At 42.7% G+C, this 17,311-nt stretch overlaps 4 protein-coding genes and 7 non-coding genes across 19 annotated transcripts; 10 read left to right on the top strand and 1 right to left on the bottom strand.

Annotated features, from left to right (window-relative positions):
* Nucleotides 1-44: 44 nt before the first annotated feature.
* rpl7a (ribosomal protein L7a) lies at nt 45-3,640 on the top strand. Its single transcript, XM_038971005.1, has 8 exons — nt 45-53; nt 832-952; nt 1,168-1,317; nt 1,899-2,039; nt 2,247-2,326; nt 2,579-2,709; nt 2,946-3,015; nt 3,329-3,640. The coding sequence occupies exons 1-8, from the start codon at nt 45-47 to the stop codon at nt 3,431-3,433; spliced, it is 807 nt and encodes a 268-aa protein (XP_038826933.1). The 3' UTR covers nt 3,434-3,640.
* On the top strand, nt 688-763 carry LOC120026588. The gene has a single exon (XR_005473160.1). It is a non-coding gene; the product is annotated as a small nucleolar RNA SNORD36 (small nucleolar RNA).
* LOC120026598 lies at nt 1,015-1,083 on the top strand. Its single transcript, XR_005473170.1, has one exon. It is a non-coding gene; the product is annotated as a small nucleolar RNA SNORD24 (small nucleolar RNA).
* On the top strand, nt 1,423-1,491 carry LOC120026599. The gene has a single exon (XR_005473171.1). It is a non-coding gene; the product is annotated as a small nucleolar RNA SNORD24 (small nucleolar RNA).
* On the top strand, nt 2,099-2,170 carry LOC120026587. Its single transcript, XR_005473159.1, has one exon. It is a non-coding gene; the product is annotated as a small nucleolar RNA SNORD36 (small nucleolar RNA).
* LOC120026586 lies at nt 2,404-2,480 on the top strand. The gene has a single exon (XR_005473158.1). It is a non-coding gene; the product is annotated as a small nucleolar RNA SNORD36 (small nucleolar RNA).
* On the top strand, nt 2,803-2,871 carry LOC120026589. Its single transcript, XR_005473161.1, has one exon. It is a non-coding gene; the product is annotated as a small nucleolar RNA SNORD36 (small nucleolar RNA).
* Nucleotides 3,104-3,169, top strand: LOC120026600. The gene has a single exon (XR_005473172.1). It is a non-coding gene; the product is annotated as a small nucleolar RNA SNORD24 (small nucleolar RNA).
* Nucleotides 3,641-3,812: 172 nt separating the features above from the next.
* LOC120025996 (surfeit locus protein 1) lies at nt 3,813-6,716 on the bottom strand. The gene is made up of 9 exons (XM_038970771.1): nt 6,568-6,716; nt 6,344-6,410; nt 6,095-6,222; nt 5,923-6,005; nt 5,608-5,799; nt 5,409-5,481; nt 5,158-5,320; nt 4,863-4,944; nt 3,813-4,725 (listed from the first exon to the last, which is right to left on the bottom strand). The coding sequence occupies exons 1-9, from the start codon at nt 6,628-6,630 to the stop codon at nt 4,662-4,664; spliced, it is 915 nt and encodes a 304-aa protein (XP_038826699.1). The 5' UTR covers nt 6,631-6,716; the 3' UTR covers nt 3,813-4,661.
* Nucleotides 6,717-6,754: 38 nt separating this feature from the next.
* Nucleotides 6,755-9,240, top strand: surf6 (surfeit 6). Its single transcript, XM_038970770.1, has 4 exons — nt 6,755-7,115; nt 7,316-7,546; nt 7,717-7,799; nt 7,950-9,240. Exons 1-4 carry the CDS (start codon nt 7,025-7,027, stop codon nt 8,649-8,651), a joined length of 1,107 nt encoding a protein of 368 aa, XP_038826698.1. The 5' UTR covers nt 6,755-7,024; the 3' UTR covers nt 8,652-9,240.
* Nucleotides 9,241-9,377: 137 nt separating this feature from the next.
* Nucleotides 9,378-17,083, top strand: kyat1 (kynurenine aminotransferase 1). Of its 9 annotated transcripts, none has more exons than XM_038970469.1 (13): nt 9,389-9,511; nt 9,714-9,807; nt 10,485-10,543; nt 10,624-10,657; nt 13,186-13,335; nt 13,436-13,522; nt 14,641-14,766; nt 14,970-15,090; nt 15,222-15,298; nt 15,429-15,518; nt 15,796-15,982; nt 16,194-16,270; nt 16,380-17,083. In XM_038970469.1, exons 2-13 carry the CDS (start codon nt 9,736-9,738, stop codon nt 16,524-16,526), a joined length of 1,227 nt encoding a protein of 408 aa, XP_038826397.1. In that variant the 5' UTR covers nt 9,389-9,511; nt 9,714-9,735; the 3' UTR covers nt 16,527-17,083. The 9 variants fall into 9 exon arrangements, with proteins under 9 accessions (XP_038826398.1, XP_038826395.1, XP_038826401.1 ...); XM_038970464.1 differs by having other exon boundaries at nt 10,624-10,771; XM_038970466.1 differs by having other exon boundaries at nt 9,392-9,506; nt 10,624-10,771.
* The last annotated feature ends 228 nt before the right edge of the window (nt 17,084-17,311 follow it).

Genomic DNA, 17,311 nt, shown 5'->3' with positions numbered 1-17,311 from the left:
AAATTACCCACAATCCATGGAACTTCCTTTCTGTCTGATCCAACATGGTGAGTGTACAGGGATTTTATTTCGGGGGAAAATCTAGATGTTTTCATCCCTCGTCATCTTCTTTCTAAAGCTATGATATCTGCTATAAGTTATATAATATGGTATACATAACACAAGCACCAATTTTATCTTTGTATGGTGTGGTAATATTTAGCTGTTTTTCGGATAACTCATGAATTGGCAGTGATATTGCCGGTGAAGTTATCCACACGGGACCCCCTAGTACAGCATTTTAATGTATTCGGAGTCCGACTGTGCGGCTAAACTGTAGTGTATGCACGTATAAATCGCTTCACGCTTGTGGCGGATAGTGTATATGGTAAAAGCATAGATGGACAACCAAGTAGTAGGCCTAACCTCGCTTCAGCACGTTTTACTAACTACGGTGCCCTCTGCCCGCGCAGTCAATTCGCATAGACAAGGGGATACTGGTCTTGTGTAACGTTACATAAAATTGCCAAATGCCTGTTTGGATAGTTAACGAGTGATGTAAGTTAGTTGGTTTACTTAGCTGGCTAGGTATCCATAACTAACCTTACCTCGCAGTAAAGTTTGTGTTGGTTAACCAACTTACATGTCACGATGTGTAGCTTCCATTTAACTTTTCGTTATAACCACGGAACACTATATTTCTGGCTTTTGCAGTGATGCTTTGAATTTATTCAACTGAATCTTCTATGTGGATTAAAAACAAAACGTTTTAACCCTGAGCTAAAGCCACACTATTGTTTAAATGTCTTTGAACAAACTCATGTATGCTGACCAGTCTACTTTTTCTAACAGCCTAAAGGCAAGAAGTCTAAGGGGAAGAAGGTGGCACCAGCTCCTTCTGTGGCCAAAAAGCATGAGGCCAAGAAAGTGGTCAACCCCCTGTTCGAGAAGAGGCCAAAGAACTATGGCATTGGTGAGTAAAGTGAACCTTTTGGGATTTGTATTTGATTTCAAGTAACTGTTCTGTCTTGCCTGTGCAGATGATGTAAAGAATATTTGCTATCTTAACAACAATGCAGACAACCCACCAAGATCGCTGATGCACTTGTTCCATGACTATAGTGGCTTTTGACTTTTCTGATTACGCAGTACTGATTGGATGCACTAATCCCCCATGTTTGTTCATAGGTCAGGACATCCAGCCAAAGCGTGATTTGACACGCTTTGTGAAATGGCCCCGCTACATCCGCCTGCAGAGGCAGCGCTCCATCCTGTACAAGCGTCTGAAGGTACCCCCAGCGATCAACCAGTTCACCCAGGCACTAGACCGCCAGACTGGTAATTCTTAGTGCATGCGTTTATCAATTCTGCTGTTGATTTGTGTATTGTTTGTGTGGGGAGATTTTCTGGGTCTTGAATATGAATTATTTTTGTGGGGTATTTTGCAGATGATGTGAATAATATTTGCTATCTGAACAGCAATGTTGACATCCCACCAAGATCACTGATGCACCTTACTTAGAAGACCCTAAAGTTATCCTTGTGGATCTCTAACTTCAGACATTTTACATTTACATTTTAGTCATTTAGCAGACGCTCTTATCCAGAGCGACTTACAGTAGAGTGCATACATTTTATTACATTTACATACTGAGACAAGGATATCCCTACCGGCCAAACCCTCCCTAACCCGGACGACGCTATGCCAATTGTGCGCCGCCCCACGGACCTCCCGGTCGCGGCCGGCTGCGACAGAGCCTGGGCGCAAACCCAGAGACTCTGGTGGCGCAGCTAGCACTGCGATGCAGTGCCCTAGACCACTGCGCCACCCGGGAGACCCACCCATTTTGAGTTGCAGGTCATGTTTTCTGCTATGTCCCAGAGCCAGTTAATGTACTGGTTTTCTATTTCCCTCACAGCCACACAGCTGTTCAAGCTGGCCCACAAGTACAGGCCGGAGACCAAGCAGGAGAAGAAGCAGAGGCTGCTGGCCCGAGCTGAACAGAAGGCCGCTGGAAAGGGAGACACCCCAACAAGGAGGCCACCTGTTCTCCGTGCAGGTGAGGCAGACATTGAAGTCTTTTTTTTAAGAAAATAAATTCTACATACTTTGGCGTTGATGCAATGATGTTTGAATTTCTTCACCTGAAACAATCATGTAGTTTTATTGAGCTTTTTAACCCTGAGCATAAGCCATGAATTGTTTGACTATTTCAACAACTCAAGGTTGAATGTGGGTTTGATATCAATGTTGAATTCTCCCTTAGGTGTGAACACTGTCACCACTCTGGTGGAAAGCAAGAAGGCCCAGCTGGTGGTCATTGCCCACGATGTGGACCCTATTGAGGTAAGACAACTCAACTTTGTAGGCTTGTTTCTTGCTGTATGGGTTAGCTTTCGCAGGCTGTTATTACTTGTGGTCATTTGCAATGATGCTTGAATTTCTTCACCTGAATCCTCTATGTGGATCAAAACATACGAGCTTTTTAATTCTGAGCTAAGACCGCTGCCCTGTATTGTAGTTGAGAAGAGAAGGCACAGCCAGAAATGTGTTGTCCAGAGATATTGATACTTGTCATTTTTCTTGTCTCCTCTGTAGCTGGTGGTCTTCCTGCCTGCTCTGTGTCGCAAGATGGGCGTCCCTTACTGCATTGTCAAGGGCAAGGCCAGGCTGGGAAGACTGGTGCACAGAAAGACCTGTACCTCAGTCGCCTTCACACAGACAAACCCGTGAGTAACAAGTGGCAAAGCCAAACATTGATGCACTGAGGCCTACCTTTAGTAAGTTGAGCTTGTGCTCTTTTTAAATCTATGAAATTCTTTTGGCGATGATGAATGATTTTCTTAACTGAACAACCGTGTGGCTTTATAAGCTTTTTAACCCTGAGCCAAAGGTTTATGTGCAGTTCACCTGGATGTCAATTGTACTTTGTCGATGCATTGATGACATGTTCCTACTTTTTCAGTGAAGACAAAGGTTCCCTTGCCAAGTTGGTGGAAGCCATCAAGACCAACTACAATGACCGATATGAGGAGGTGAGTGGCCAGTCTGATCAGCTACTGTTTTGTCAATATTGACTAGTAGTCAAGCCACAATGTTTCTGGTGGGTTCATTTTTGGCTTTTGCAGATGGGAATGAATATTTGCTGTCTTAACAGCAATGCTGACACCCACCAAGAATACTGATGCAATTTGCTTAAAATACCCTTTACACCTATGTTTACCATGTATTTAACTTGAGGGGGGTCTGTCTTAAAGCACATGAGTCACCACTTTGTCTCCCTGAACTGACTTATTTAAACCTGCCCACCCACTGAATTAACTCATGACAATGTGCTTCCTCTTCTAGATCCGTCGTCACTGGGGGGGTGGTATCATGGGTCCAAAGTCCACGGCCCGTATTGCCAAGCTTGAGAAGGCTAAGGCCAAGGAACTGGCCACCAAGCTCGGATAAACTGTTTGATATCAAAATAAATGTCTGTCAAGAAATATGCTCTTGTTTTTTGTCCAATGAGAACCCTTATGTTATGCATGTTAACCTTCAATGGATATTGTGCTGATCACATCAGTTTCAAATATCAATGCCAGTCAAAGGTAGTGGCACATTTTGTATGTGTATTGAATCTATAAAATAAAAAAAATCATACACCATTGGTGCCAATCATGTTTGACACATTGGTATGATTTGATGCCGGGAGAATTTCCTGGACAAAAAGTGGGGCTGACTACTGGTGTGCATTACACTTGCTGACCTAAGGCCACTGTTGGCAGTGCAGCAGGTGGCATTACCCAGCAGAAACATTGAAATTGCACAGCTCGGGCCTGAACTTATTTAAACCCCCCAATCATAACATGACAACTGGATACATTTGGCTATTTTATTACGATACTTCATATGGACAACAATCCCACTTGCTATTCCTTTGAGTTAGAGGTGATCAGTCAAATTCATTAGGCCAATTGTGGATTTCACATGACTAGGAATGCAGATATGCATCGCAGATTTTTTAAATGGGCCTCGCTCTCGTCATGGTATTTGTGCACACAAATTGCCATCTATAAAAATGTAGTCTGTCCACAGCTTATGCATGCCCATACCATAGCCCCACCGCCATTGTGGAGCACTGTTCATTATGTTGTCTGTAAACCGCTCACCTACAGGTGGGCTGCAGTTGACAGGTTGGACATATTCCCAAATTCTCTAAAACGATGGTGGCTTATGGTAGAGAAATTAAATGTATCTGGCAACAGCTCAGCTCTGGTGGACTTTCCTGCAGTCCGCATGCCAATTACACACCCTCAACTTGAGACATCTAGGGCATTGTGACTACATTAGTGGCCTTTAGTCCCCAGCACAAGGTGCACCTGTGTAATTATCATGCTGTTTAATCGGCTTCTTGATATGCCACCTGTCATGTGGTTGGATTATCTTGGCAAAGGAGAAATGCTCATTAAGCGGTTTGTAAAGAAATAATTTGTATTTGGAAAATGTATGGGATCTTTTATTTCGGCTCATGAAACCAACAACTTTACATGTTGCATTTGTTTAAGTGTACATTTTTCAAATAAAACCAAGACATTAAGTACCTACAGCAGCTTCTATACTGCCATGATCTGGCTATGTGATATTCATGACAAAAACATTGTATTAATTTACACTACTCAAGCCATTGCGGGGTGTATCACACAATCCTTTTGATGAACTTGGCATACCACATGTAAGAGGTTGCTGCACAGAGGCCATACCTACAGAGAGGAAGAGAAGCACTCATTGGATATGCATACAGCTCAAGTGATTCTAGTTCTACTTTTAGTTATGCAAGCCATAGAGGCTCACAGTGAAGAAAAAAATAAGGACAGTGATATGAAAAATGACAACTTACCACGTCATAATGTACTGCATATGTTCATTCCTGAGGGTGACTCGGGTCTGTCCTCCTATAGGTCCACCCGGAATTGTGCTGGCTGAGAATATTAACAAACCTTAGCTTTCCATTCATTCTCAATGAAACACACTACCAACTCACTTGAGATAAAAAAATGGATTTACTGTTATTCCAAACCTCAGCTACAGGGAATGTTAATCACCATTCAGTCTTTCACATACCTTATTTTCTCATATACCATGCAATTAAATCAAAGTGTATTGTCTAAATAGGGTAATACTGAGAGCTGTACCCAGGTCAGCATCGATGAAGATCTGCTCGGCCCCTGTGACTCTAGCCATCGTCTCCAGGTCGCGGTAGTGCCAGCGGTTGTGCTCCACGTTGTTTTGTGGCACAAAGGGTTTGCGGATCTCTGTCAGCCTCACCACACCTACCAGGTCAATCTCGTCATCCACCTACAGAGCAGCGCCATGACAAAATCATCACCCATGACAACTTTGAGTCTTGAATTAGACAATGAATATGGGGGGAGGGGGGATTCACCTGTCCCTTCATCCTGGTTTCTGGTTTGATCTTCTTCCTAGGAACATATCCTCTGTTTACAAGGATCGTGATCCTGTGAAATATATACAATAATGTCAACAGTGTAAGGAGACAATAATGTCCTAACATTTTGGAGCTCTCACATACACACACATACTGGTAGCAGCAATTGCGATGTGTGTGTGTGTGTGTCTCTTACCCTAGGTCACTGCAGTAGAACGGGGTAACGACATTGGCTCCAGTATCTCCACTGGATGACAGCTGGCCTGCCTCCCTTGCTTCTTTCTCTGGGTCGACAGGCGAGCGTGGTAAGATGTACATCTCCTGGGAGTGGTCATAGTGCCCACGCACCTTTACTCTCCTGTACTCCAGATTGTTCAACTCCAGAGGACTAGGAAGCAAAGACATACATAACAAGAACATTACAAACACTTCCAGTCTGAACTAAAAAAATCAAGACAACGTAATTATGTGTAATTATCTGTCTGATAACTTGTGTGCATGTGTTCCTCACTCAATAGGAAGAGGAATGGGTTCCACGGAGGTAAGACTTCTCAGTTCTGCAATCAACTTAATTTTCCATTCCCGACGTTTCACCTGAGTAGAAGAGTTGCTTAGGTCAGTATAATTTGTCATATCCATTCTAGAGGTACTGCCATTTGAACTACTGTTTAATGGAGCCATACCTGCCATGTCCCAAGACCAAATGTGGTGACAGGAATCAGAAGCAGGAGCCATTTGAGGAAGGAGTCCTCTCCCTTCGCTGCCCTGGCAGCTGTGGAGCTTGACAGTCGACCTAAGTTGATACACTTGCCTGGAGTGTTTGGAAAGGTGTCAGAGCTATAACCGTTACGAATTAACGTTATGAAATGGTAAGCGTCGGTCATTGAATCACATGGCTAGTTTGCTAGCTATGAATATGTCTGAAACATTACCTTCTGATTGTTTGAAGAGAGGCAGTCGTGGCAATAAGAGAGTCCTCTTGAAATAAATTGCATGTGACTGAAAAGAGAAATGCATTCACCTACATCATTACATCAGCAGTCTAACTGTAAGTTAGGTCACTGGAATTTATGCAACAGCAAGCTAGTTAACGTTAGCTCTTAAGATATTAATACTTGAAATACAGTAGCCATGTACTGTAGCTATATCAACTTACGTTATTTTTGATCATCTTCAAGGTCTTAGCAGAGCACGCGAACATAAATGTTAAACTGCCCATAGTTACTGAAAATATGGTGAACACAAAGAGATAGTCAATTTGACAAGGCAACTGGCAAAATAACTTACATGTCCTGTGTGCAGGAGGGATTGTGTTGGGTGTAACTACATCCGGTCCAACCTGACTTCAATGTGACGCCCATTTCAGTCTGTACACGTGCATTTGTAGCTAGCTTGTACTTTTTGTGCTTTCTGTCTTTGGTTGTCATTTTAACAGCAAATGTTGCAATTTTATTTTGATCATCATAAGTAAAGTTATTTATTCACCATTGGGTATCAGAAAGATGACCTGCAACATCTCGCTCGTACTTTCTGTTTGAAGAGGGACTTTACATTAGCTAGTGGCTATTTATTGTTAGCAGATTCGTGGTTGTCGATTTTTTTTTGTTCGAGAAATGGCAAGTCTTGCTTCAAAGGACTCATACCTTCAGAAATTGGCGAGTAAAGTATGTGCTCAACAGCAAGAACCAAGGAATAGGCCATTTGGTAAATGTTTTCAGGTTCTATCTATTAGCTAGATGCATGTTTTAATTTGTATGATAACTGTTTTTGAATACATTTTAGATGGTTGCTGATGTTAATCAATGAACGTCTAGCATCACTGACTTAGCAATAAACACCCCTCCAATGTATAGGCATTTTCATCTGTACTTGTACAACCTAACATGTTGTCTCCATGAATGAAGTCCCTTTTCAAGGTGGACGTGTGGCTGGCCCTCCAAAGAAGAGGAACAAAACCAATCACAAGCAGATAAGTGTAAACAGCAACGTAGCGAAACACCAGAAGTTACCTTTGAAGCCTAACAAGAAGCTTGTCATCACCCCAGCACAGAGAGCACCTGGTGTAGCAGAACAGAAGGTCTCAAAAGCAACAGTTCCAAATGGGGTGGTGGTTGAGACTAAACAGAAGCCCAAAGGTAAAGTTATATATTGATGTCCTGTCCTCAAATGATGCTCAACTTCCTAACATCTTCTGGTGATACTTGCCTTTCCTCTTTGTTTTTTGTCTAGGTGCAATATAAATGGTGTAATAGCCATGTCAGAGACATTATTGTACTCTTCACTGACTTTTGTTCTCACCCTGAAGGTGAAAAGCCGGGTACTAAATTCTCCACGGTAGATATTCTACGGCAGAGACTTCATGAGAAGATTGAGGAGTCTCGTGGGCAGGTATGAGTTAGGTTGTCTAAGCGGTTGTTTAGTGTCTACATGCGGTAAAATGTCTCATAACCGATCCACAGTTGACTGTCATGACTTGGCAATGCACATGTCTGTTGATATAGCCTACAACTAACCTTACATCCCCTTTTCTTCCTGTAGGGAACCCCTAAGGACCCATCCTCTGAGGAGGTGCAGAAGAAGCGAGAGAAGAGAAAGCAGGAGAGGGAGCGCAAGAAGAGGAAGCGTAAAGAGTTCCTCATTAAGAAGCTCGCTGAGAAAGCTGGCTTAGAGTATGAGCCTGAGATCAAAAGGGAAGAGGCCTCTCCTCCTCCCACCGCACCAGCTGCGGGCAAGCGGGACGAGACGGCCATCGTCTTCAACAAGGTGGAGCTGGGCGATGGTGGGTTCTTGGACAAAGAGCAGAAGAAGAAGGAGAAGAAGAACCGGATAAAAGGCGGCCTGACACCGCTGGTGGGCAAGAACTACAAGCAGTTGCTGGGGCGTGTGGAGGCTCGCAAGGCTAAGCTGGAGGAGCTGCGGGAGAAGGATGAGGGCAAGGCCAAGGTGCAGGAGGAGAAGATGAAGTGGACCAATGTGCTGTACAAGGCAGAGGGTCTGAAGATCAAGGATGACGAGGACCTGCTGAGGGCCTCGCTCAAGAGGAAAGAGAAGATGCGCTCGCAGCGGAAGAAGAAGTGGACGGACCGCAGCGAGACGGTGGTGGAGAAGATGCAAAGGCGACAGGACAAGAGACGCAGGAACATCCAGAAGAACAACAAGGGCAAAGTGGAGAAGAAAAAGGACCGGGCCAGGAAGAGGGGCCGCGTGCTGCCGGAAGACCTGAAGAAGGCTCAGGTGTAGGTGGATGGGGAGGAAGGTCAAGCTGAGGGTTATGGAAAATGGACTGATTAATTGATGAACATGTCTTTTTGATTGAGCTCTACTGCTTTTTTGTGGCATGGTGCTTTGTCCAGTGTCCCACATAATATTCATAATGCTTTGGACTTATGTTAAAAGCCACTGGACAGGGCAAAGACCCAATACAGGCTTCCTCGAGGTTTGAATAACCAGAGCTCTCTGTCAAATCAATGCTTGCTTTTTTACTTTTTATTCAGTTGGTCGCAATGGTCGACACATGCCATGGATGTACTGTATTGAAAGTGTAAACTTCAGTTTAAAATACCCAACTTCAGGTGATTTCTCTATATTGAATGTCAATGTTTTGCTAAACGTAATTGAACTTAAGAAATATGCCCATATTATCTTCCCTGTATTCATTTGTTTGAAAGCGCCATACAAATAGCATTGGGAACACATTATTGCCATATGTGGTGCACACTGACTCTTATAGATTGAGTGATTCATAGGCCTATTAATGGGTGTTTATATAAACAAATGAAACACTAAGGTAGCGACTGATGGTTAATTATTTATTAAATAATTTCATTGGCGCGTGCATTATTCATTCGCCAGTGTAGAACCGGTGAAATAAACCAACCTAAAACTACAGGTGCAAGCGACAATTTATATATTAAGCCCCGCCTATACGGGAAGTTATAATCAAAACTGGGGGGGGGGGGTCAAGGTTCGGGGGCAGTAACGTGACGTCTTCCCCAGCTGAAGGAGTTTAAAGATTTTTTTTGCCCCAGCTAAAGGAGTGCAGTCGGCACACTAGCACAACGTCGTTGAATTTCCAAACGTTGATTCTGTTACAAGGTCAGGTAATATTTATTTTTTTACTGGAATTTAGATAAATGTTATAAGATAAATTGCTAACTCATAGCCTCCAGCTGAAAATGTCAAACTGAACTGGTCAAAAGTAATTTTGTGTTAACCAGTTTTATTGTGGCTAATCATTAATTGAATGCGTAGCCTGAGTTGTGTGGGTGGTTCATTACACTAATGGTTGATAACTGATTCAAGGTAATCTGCACTCCTCACTGACATGCTAAGAAGAGTAGCGGCAAATGTGGCCGTGAATAGTTGGAAAGGAAATATTTTTGAACTTGATCATAAGGTATGGGTATCTACCGATATGAATAAGTAACCATTTTTACATGTTCTCTTTGTGCTTTCAAGACAACAGGGAACTCTGAAAAAATAACGTCAAATCATGACGTCAGTGATCTTCAGATTGGCGCTCTAAAACGGTGGTTCCCAACCAGGGTTACTTGGATCCCTGGTGGTACTTGGCCTATCCACAGGTGTTATTTGGGTTGAGAACATAGGCCAACTGGTAAAATGCACATGAAAGTGTACTCCGGGCAGAGCAAAATTCAGTTGGTACAGTAAATGAAAAGGGTTGGGAACCATTCTGGAAAGAGGCCTGAGTTCCCAACTTGGAATTCTGAGCTGGATGACAGACCATTCAAATGATTTTCCCCAGTCAGCTATTTTTTTTTTTTTTTCCCTCCAGAGTTCCCAGTTGTCTTGAAAGCAGCAAACAATATAGCTTCAAAATGTTGGCATGTCAGACTGTCAATCATTGCAGCCATAGATATGTCAATGAATTTGAGTGGTTTCCCCAGCCCCAGGTGACTAAACAATGTCCAGGGTCAGGCTATTGAAATGGCAGCTTGTGGCTATTAAATTATATTTTATAATAAGGAGTTGTATGCTCTAAAGAGCCATGTGAAATCATCTACATATTTCAATTGACTATTTAACAATGTAAATGAACATTTTTCATTTCAGTTAATCATGGCACGCCAGCTACATGCTCGCAGAATCGAGGGAATTGACAAAAATATATGGTAATTTTACAGAAATAGTTAATGTGTGTACAACATTTTATATCATACATTGTTGTTTATCACTTGTTCTGTATTGACAGGGTTGATTTTACGCAGCTGGCTGCTGACTACAAGGTGGTGAATCTAGGCCAGGGCTTTCCTGACTTCTCCCCACCAAGCTACATCCAAGAGGCCTTCTGCAAAGCAGTCAACGGGGGATGTTCAATGCATCAGTACACACACGCTTTTGTGAGAAAAACACAATAGTGTCTGTGTGCCACACTTGATTTTACCTCAGCACATTTTTTGTTGTTGATGTTTCGGTATAATACTTTTTTCAAGACATTTTTTATTTATTTTTTATTTTACCTTTTATTTAACCAAGTTCTCATTTACAACTGCGACCTGGGCAAGTTAAAGCAAAGCAGTGCGGCGTGGGTGGAGGCTTTGTTGCGAAATAGGATGCCGATTCTAGATTTGATTTTGGATTGGAGATGTTTGATATAAGTCTGGAAGGAGAGTTTACAGTCTAGCCAGACACCTAGGTAGTTGTCCATGTATTCTAGGTCAGAACCGTCCAGAGTAGTGATGCTAGGCGGGCGGGTGCTGGCAGTGAACGGTTGAAAAGCATGCATTTGGTTTTGCTTGCATTTAAGAGCAGTTGGAGAGCACGTAAGGAGAGTTGTATGGCATTGAAGCTCATCTGGAGGTTAGTTAACACAGTGTCCAAAGAAGGGCCAGATGTATACAGAATAGTGTCGTCAGCGTAGAGGTGGATCAGGGAATCACCCGCAGCAAGAGCGGGTGAACACTACCGTTCATTGATGTATACAGAGAAAAGAGTCGGCCCGAGAATTGAACCCTGTGGTACTCCCATAGACTGCCAGAGGTCCGGACAACAGGCCCTCCGATTTGACACACTGAACTCTGTCTGAGAAGTAGTTGATGAACCAGGCGAGGCATTCATTTGAGATACAAAGGCTGTTGAGTCTGCCGATAAGAATACAGTGATTGACAGAGTCGAAAGCCTTGGCCAGGTCGATGAAGACGGCTGCACAGTACTGTCTTTTATCGATGGCGGTTATGATATCGTTTAGTACCTTGAGCGTGGCTGAGGTGCACCCATGACCAGCTCGGAAGCCGGCTTGCACAGCGGAGAAGGTACGGTGGGATTCGAAATGGTCATTGGTCTGTTTATTAACTTGGCTTTCTGAAGGCAGGGCAGGATGGATATAGGTCTATAACAGTTTGGGTCTAGTGTCACCCCCTTTGAAGAGTGGGATGACCGCGGCAGCTTTCCAATCTTTAGGGATCTTGGATGATATGAGAGGTTGAACAGACTGGTAATAGGGGTTGCAACAATGGCGGCGGATAATTTTAGAAAGAGGGGGTCCAGATTGTCTAGCCCGGCTGATTTGTACAGGTCCAGATTTTGCATCTCTTTCAGAACATCTGCTATCTGGATTTGGGTGAAGGAAAAGCTGGGGAGGCTCGGTCAAGTAGCTGCGGGGGGGTGCGTAGCTGTTGGTTGGGCTAGTCAGGAGGATAGCATGGCCAGCCGTAGAGAAATACTTATTGAAATTTTTGATTATCATGGATTTATCGTTGGTGACCGTGTTACCTAGCCTCAGTGCAGTGGGCAGCTGGGAGGAGGTGCTCTTGTTCTCCATGGACTTTAGTGTCCCAAAACTTTTTGGAGTTAGAGCTACAGGATGCAAATTTCTGTTTGAAAAAGCTAGCCTTTGCTTTCCAGACTGTGTATTGGTTCCTGACTTCCCTGAACAGTTGCATATCGCGGGGACTATTCAATGCTATTGCAGACCGCCACAGGATGTTTTTGTGCTGGTCAAGGGCAGTCAGGTCTGGAGTGAACCAAGGGCTATATCTGTTCTTAATTCAATTTTTTTTTGAATGGGGCGTGCTTATTTAAGATGGTGAGGAAATTACATGGTCTTTTTGTTTTGAAAAAGGTCTTGTACCGAAAAGTCGATCACAATAAATGCGCAGAGGTAAAATTGTATGTGGCATATATACAGAACCAGTCAAAAGTTTGGACAAAGCTACTTATTCCAGGGTTGTCCTTTATTTTTAATACTACCGTTCAAAAGTTTGGGGTCATTGAGAAATGTCCTTTTTGAAAGAAAAGACCCCAAAAATTGTATTGATCAGAAGTACAGTCTAGATAATGTTGTCTACTATTGTAGCTTGAAATGGCATATTTTTTTTTATGGAATATGTACAGAGGCCCATTATCAGCAACCATCACTCCTGTGTTCCAACGGCACGTTGTGTTAGCTAATCCAAGTTGATCATTTTAAAAGGCTAATTGATCATTAGAAAACCCTTTTGCAATTATGTTAGCACAGCTGTAAACTTGTCCTGATTTTAAAGAAGCAATTAAACTGGCCTTTAGACTAGTTGAGTATCTGGAGCATCAGCATTGTGGGTTCGATTACAGGCTCAAAATGGCTAGAAACTAAGAACTTTCTTCTGAAACTCGTCAGTCTATTCTTGTTCTGAAAAATTAAGACATTTTGTTTTTACATTGTTGGTGTTTGGGGCAGTAACTCCCAGCACCACAAATGAGAAGCTTAGTAATGTACGTGTTAATTCTTCTTCTTACGTGTTAATTCGTGTGTGTGGTTTATTTTGTTCTTCCCTAGGGCCATCCCCCTCTTGTGTCGATCCTGGCTAAGTTCTTCGGTAAAGTCGTGGGACATGAGATTAATGCTTTCGAGGAGATCCTGGTCACTGTCGGAGCCTACCAGGCTCTCTTCTGCACCTTTCAAGCCCTGGTCGATGAAGACGATGAGGTGACTGTCAACAACAACACCTAGACAAAGGGTGCAACTCAATACTGAGATGCAGTTTTTACTGTGCATATCATATCAGTCAGTCACTTCTGTCTTCTAGGTCATCATTATTGAGCCTTTTTTCGACTGCTATCAGCCAATGGTGAAGATGGCAGGAGGAAAAGGTGTCTATGTGCCACTGAGGCCAGTGAGTAGTGTGTTTTTAGATTATTTTTTTTTACATACCTTTCATGGCCCATTTCCTATGGTGTAACAGTAAGTGCTAGCCTAAAGCTCATTGAGAATGTTTACATGCACAGTAATAATTCGATATTAAACTGATTATGGCAGATTATGTAATAGTCCTGTAAACACCTGACTCTGCTTATGTTAATCTGTGTAAGGTCAAAATCGAAGTAAGCATATGCCCATTAAAACACCTTGTTTTCTGAGCAATCTTTCAAATTATTAAGACATGTAAACACCTTAATTGGCATTCCAGCAGTGTATTTGATCTGCGCATATGGTAGCACCAGCTGAGCGAGCCTTTCACATACAGACTTTATACACTGGAACAGAGGCCTAGCCTGAACCATGAAAAACAGCCCCAGACCATTATTCCTCCACCACCGAACTTTTCGGTAAAGTAAGGCCGTTCTACTGTCAATGTTTGTCTTTGGAGATTGCATGGCTGTGTGCTCGATATAAAAACAAATAATAATATATACACACCTGTCAGCAACGGGTGTGGCTGAAATGGCCAAACCCACTAATTTGAAGGGGTGTCCACATACTTTTGAATGTCCGAACTCATAATCAACTATGCTTCTCAAATAACATGGTCGCTGTGGTAGAACGTTTATTTTCATTGCCGATATTCTGCATTTATCAAAGTTACATCAGGTAGCCTGATTTCAGATGAGTCCATGTAAACATAATTATTAGGAAAATCGTTCTCCTTGCAAAGCATGTAAATGTTTTAATCATACTTTTATATTCATCTGAACAATCTACAATAATTGCATAAAATGTTATTTGTCACATGCGCCAAATACAAACGGTGTAGACGTTATTGTGAAATGCTTACTTACAAGTCCTTAACCAACAATGCAGTTCAAGAAAGACTTAAAATATTTACTAAATTAACTAAAGTAAAACATTTAATTTTTAAAGGAATATAAAAAAATAACTAGGCTATATACAGGGGGTACCTAGTCAATGTGCGGGGATACAGATTAGTCGAGGTAATTTTAATTGTGTGCATGTAACTGTACTCACTGATTTGAGAAGTCCAGATAACATAAAGCTGAGGTTGTGTTGTCCTAGAGAGTGAAGGGGGGCAAGGCCCTGACTAGTGCAGACTGGGTCCTGTCTTCTGAGGAGTTGGCCAGTAAATTCAACCCACGCACCAAAGCCATCGTCATCAACACTCCCAACAATCCATTAGGCAAGGTGAGACTCCGCACTGTATGGTGAGACTGGTTTCAATGTTATCCTTGAGCTATCTATCCATTTCATATTACGGGTGACATGCTTGTAGTGCGAACGATCTGTGCAAAAACACAGTAAATCACGTAATCTGGCAGTGCAATTGATTTAGAAACACCTTAATCACTGACTTTTCTCACCTACAACATCTCATCTTTGTCACATAGGTGTATAAGAGGGAGGAGCTCCAAGTGATTGCAGACCTGTGTATAAAGCACGATGTGGTGTGTATCAGTGACGAGGTGTACGAGTGGCTGACTTATGACGATGCCAAGCACGTGAAGATAGGTGAGAGACAGTGGATTCAATAGAGACAAGCAGCACAGTTTCTATAGCATGATGTCATGGTCAACAGTTATATCAGTATGGTAATAATGCCCTGATGCAGCTAAATCTTATTTTGACTGTTTTCATTCAAGCTAGTCTTCCTGGGATGTGGGAGCGGACTGTCACGATAGGAAGCGGAGGAAAGAGCTTCAGTGCTACAGGGTGGAAGGTAGGTAAACCCACTGAAATACTATGATCAAGTTGCGGCACAGTGCCATATGCAATCTATATTGTGTGTATTGAATTGACTAAGACATATCTGATCCATATTGTTTGTATTGCAATGATACTTGTTTCAGGTTGGCTGGGCTATTGGAGCAGGGCCCATTGTAAGGCACCTGAAGACCGTCCATCAGAACTCTGTGTACCACTGTGCCACGGCCGCTCAGGTTTATGACTGATTTCTAAACCACTACTGTTGGTGTATAAAGACATATGACCTCACCCTTACGCTAACTTCTTGACTTATTTACTTTAACTAACTTGCTTATTGAATGAGGAAGGTGAGCATACTGTTTCTTGCCCACAACTTTTAAATTGACTGAAGTTGTCTTTAAATTCAGTCTGAATCTTATCTGAAATTGAATCGTTAACTTTCAAAGGTAAGACAACATCCTCCGGCTCATGCTTTGGGTGGGTCGTTCACACACTCTTGCACCCTCTCAGGAGGCGGTGGCCCAAGGTTTCCAGAGAGAGTACGAGCTCTTTGGGACACCAGAGAGTTACTTCCTGCAGCTGCCTGAGATGCTGAATCACAAGAGGAAGAAGCTGGCGACCTGTCTGGAGAGTGTTGGCCTGCAGCCCATTCTGCCCGAGGGAGGCTACTTCATGATATCAGACATCTCCTCTCTCAGTGAGTATTAATGTACCAGTACAGTGTGTTTGCTTGTATCTGGTTGTGTTAAAATATCATTTATCTGTTTGTGTATTGCAATGTGTTTTTCATGGATCTGCTTGTGTGAGTAACAATGTTTCAGCTTCATCAAGTTTGTCTTGGTTAATATGGGCATATGAAGTAATGGTTCAATGTCACTTAATATTTCATAACTGTTTTTTCCCCAAAGAGGTTGACTTGAATGATCCAAGCACTCAGGGTGAACCTCATGACTACAGATTTGTCAAGTGGCTCATTAAAGAGAAGGTAATAAGAGGGGAGAGGTTTAGGTTTAACTAAATATTGAAGAAATGTTGACATGGTATGGATGATGCATAATGTAATCCTGACCTCCTATATGTTCTTCATAATGCAGGGTTTGGCCACTATCCCTGTCTCGGCTTTCTACAGCCCTGAGCACCGCAAGGACTTCCAAAACTACATTCGGTTCTGCTTCGTCAAGGAGGACTCGACATTGAACGCTGCTGAGGATATCCTCAGAAAGTGGAGTGACGGAAAATGAACAAAGCACACACAACCCTTCCTGTTTTGCCTTTATCCACCCTAGCTCAACTTAGGTCTGCGCAGTTGAACCGAGCCATATTCAACACCTCTGGATTTGTTTACACTATGTAGTACTGTAGGAATAGACCTCCGTAGGAGCAAGTTATAAGGAATGTTTTCCTTTGTCAACATACACTGAGTGTACTGAACATCTTCCTAATATTGAGTCGCACACCTTTTTACCCTCAGAACAGCCTCAGTTTGTTGTGGCATGGACTCTTATCCAAAGCTTTCCACAGGGATGCTGGCCCATGTTGACTCCAATGCTTCCCACAGTTGTCAATTTGGCTGGATGGCCGTCGGGTGGTGGACCATTCTTGATACATACGGGAAACTGTTGTGTGAAAAACCTAGCAGCGTCGCAGTTCTTGACAAACCGGTTCGCCTGGCACCTACTTCCATAACCCGTTCAGAGGCACTTAAATATTTTGTCTTGCCCATTAACCCTCTGAATGGCACAAATTTTCAATAGTCTCAATTGTCTCAAGGCTTAGAAATCCTACTTTAACCTGTCTCCACTTCATCTACACTGATTTTGAAGTGGATGGCCATAGCTTTCACCTGGATTCATCTGGTCAGTCTGTCATGGAAAGAGCAGATGTTCATAATGTTTTGGACACTGTTTATATCTACAATGTCGTGAAGGCATATGACGGCGTAGTCAGTCACACTCCCAGTTCTGATTGTTCTAGTTGGCTGTTTTACGTTTAGTTTTTTTTTTTCAAACCTGTCCTGATACGGTAG

This window comes from Salvelinus namaycush, chromosome 31 (genome assembly GCF_016432855.1).
Source record: "Salvelinus namaycush isolate Seneca chromosome 31, SaNama_1.0, whole genome shotgun sequence".
Classification (NCBI taxonomy): domain Eukaryota; kingdom Metazoa; phylum Chordata; class Actinopteri; order Salmoniformes; family Salmonidae; genus Salvelinus; species Salvelinus namaycush.
Note: the sequence above shows the minus strand (reverse complement) of the source record. Positions and strands in the feature narration are given on the sequence as shown.

Bases quoted from the DNA above. Each gene is read 5' to 3' on its own strand.
- kyat1 (XM_038970464.1), top strand. From the start codon at position 9,736: ATGCTAAGAAGAGTAGCGGCAAATGTGGCCGTGAATAGTTGGAAAGGA. The intron at 15,983-16,193 runs GTGAGTATTAAT...TTTTCCCCAAAG, and splicing joins ATCAGACATCTCCTCTCTCA to AGGTTGACTTGAATGATCCA. The intron at 16,271-16,379 runs GTAATAAGAGGG...TTCATAATGCAG, and splicing joins AGTGGCTCATTAAAGAGAAG to GGTTTGGCCACTATCCCTGT.
- rpl7a (XM_038971005.1), top strand. The intron at 1,318-1,898 runs GTAATTCTTAGT...TTTCCCTCACAG, and splicing joins GGCACTAGACCGCCAGACTG to CCACACAGCTGTTCAAGCTG. The intron at 2,710-2,945 runs GTGAGTAACAAG...CTACTTTTTCAG, and splicing joins GCCTTCACACAGACAAACCC to TGAAGACAAAGGTTCCCTTG.
- surf6 (XM_038970770.1), top strand. From the start codon at position 7,025: ATGGCAAGTCTTGCTTCAAAGGACTCATACCTTCAGAAATTGGCGAGT. The intron at 7,547-7,716 runs GTAAAGTTATAT...CTCACCCTGAAG, and splicing joins GACTAAACAGAAGCCCAAAG to GTGAAAAGCCGGGTACTAAA. The intron at 7,800-7,949 runs GTATGAGTTAGG...TTCTTCCTGTAG, and splicing joins TTGAGGAGTCTCGTGGGCAG to GGAACCCCTAAGGACCCATC.
- LOC120025996 (XM_038970771.1), bottom strand. From the start codon at position 6,630: ATGGGCAGTTTAACATTTATGTTCGCGTGCTCTGCTAAGACCTTGAAG. The intron at 6,006-6,094 runs GTATGGCTCCAT...TCTTCTACTCAG, and splicing joins TTGGTCTTGGGACATGGCAG to GTGAAACGTCGGGAATGGAA. The intron at 5,800-5,922 runs GTGAGGAACACA...TTTGCTTCCTAG, and splicing joins CCCATTCCTCTTCCTATTGA to TCCTCTGGAGTTGAACAATC.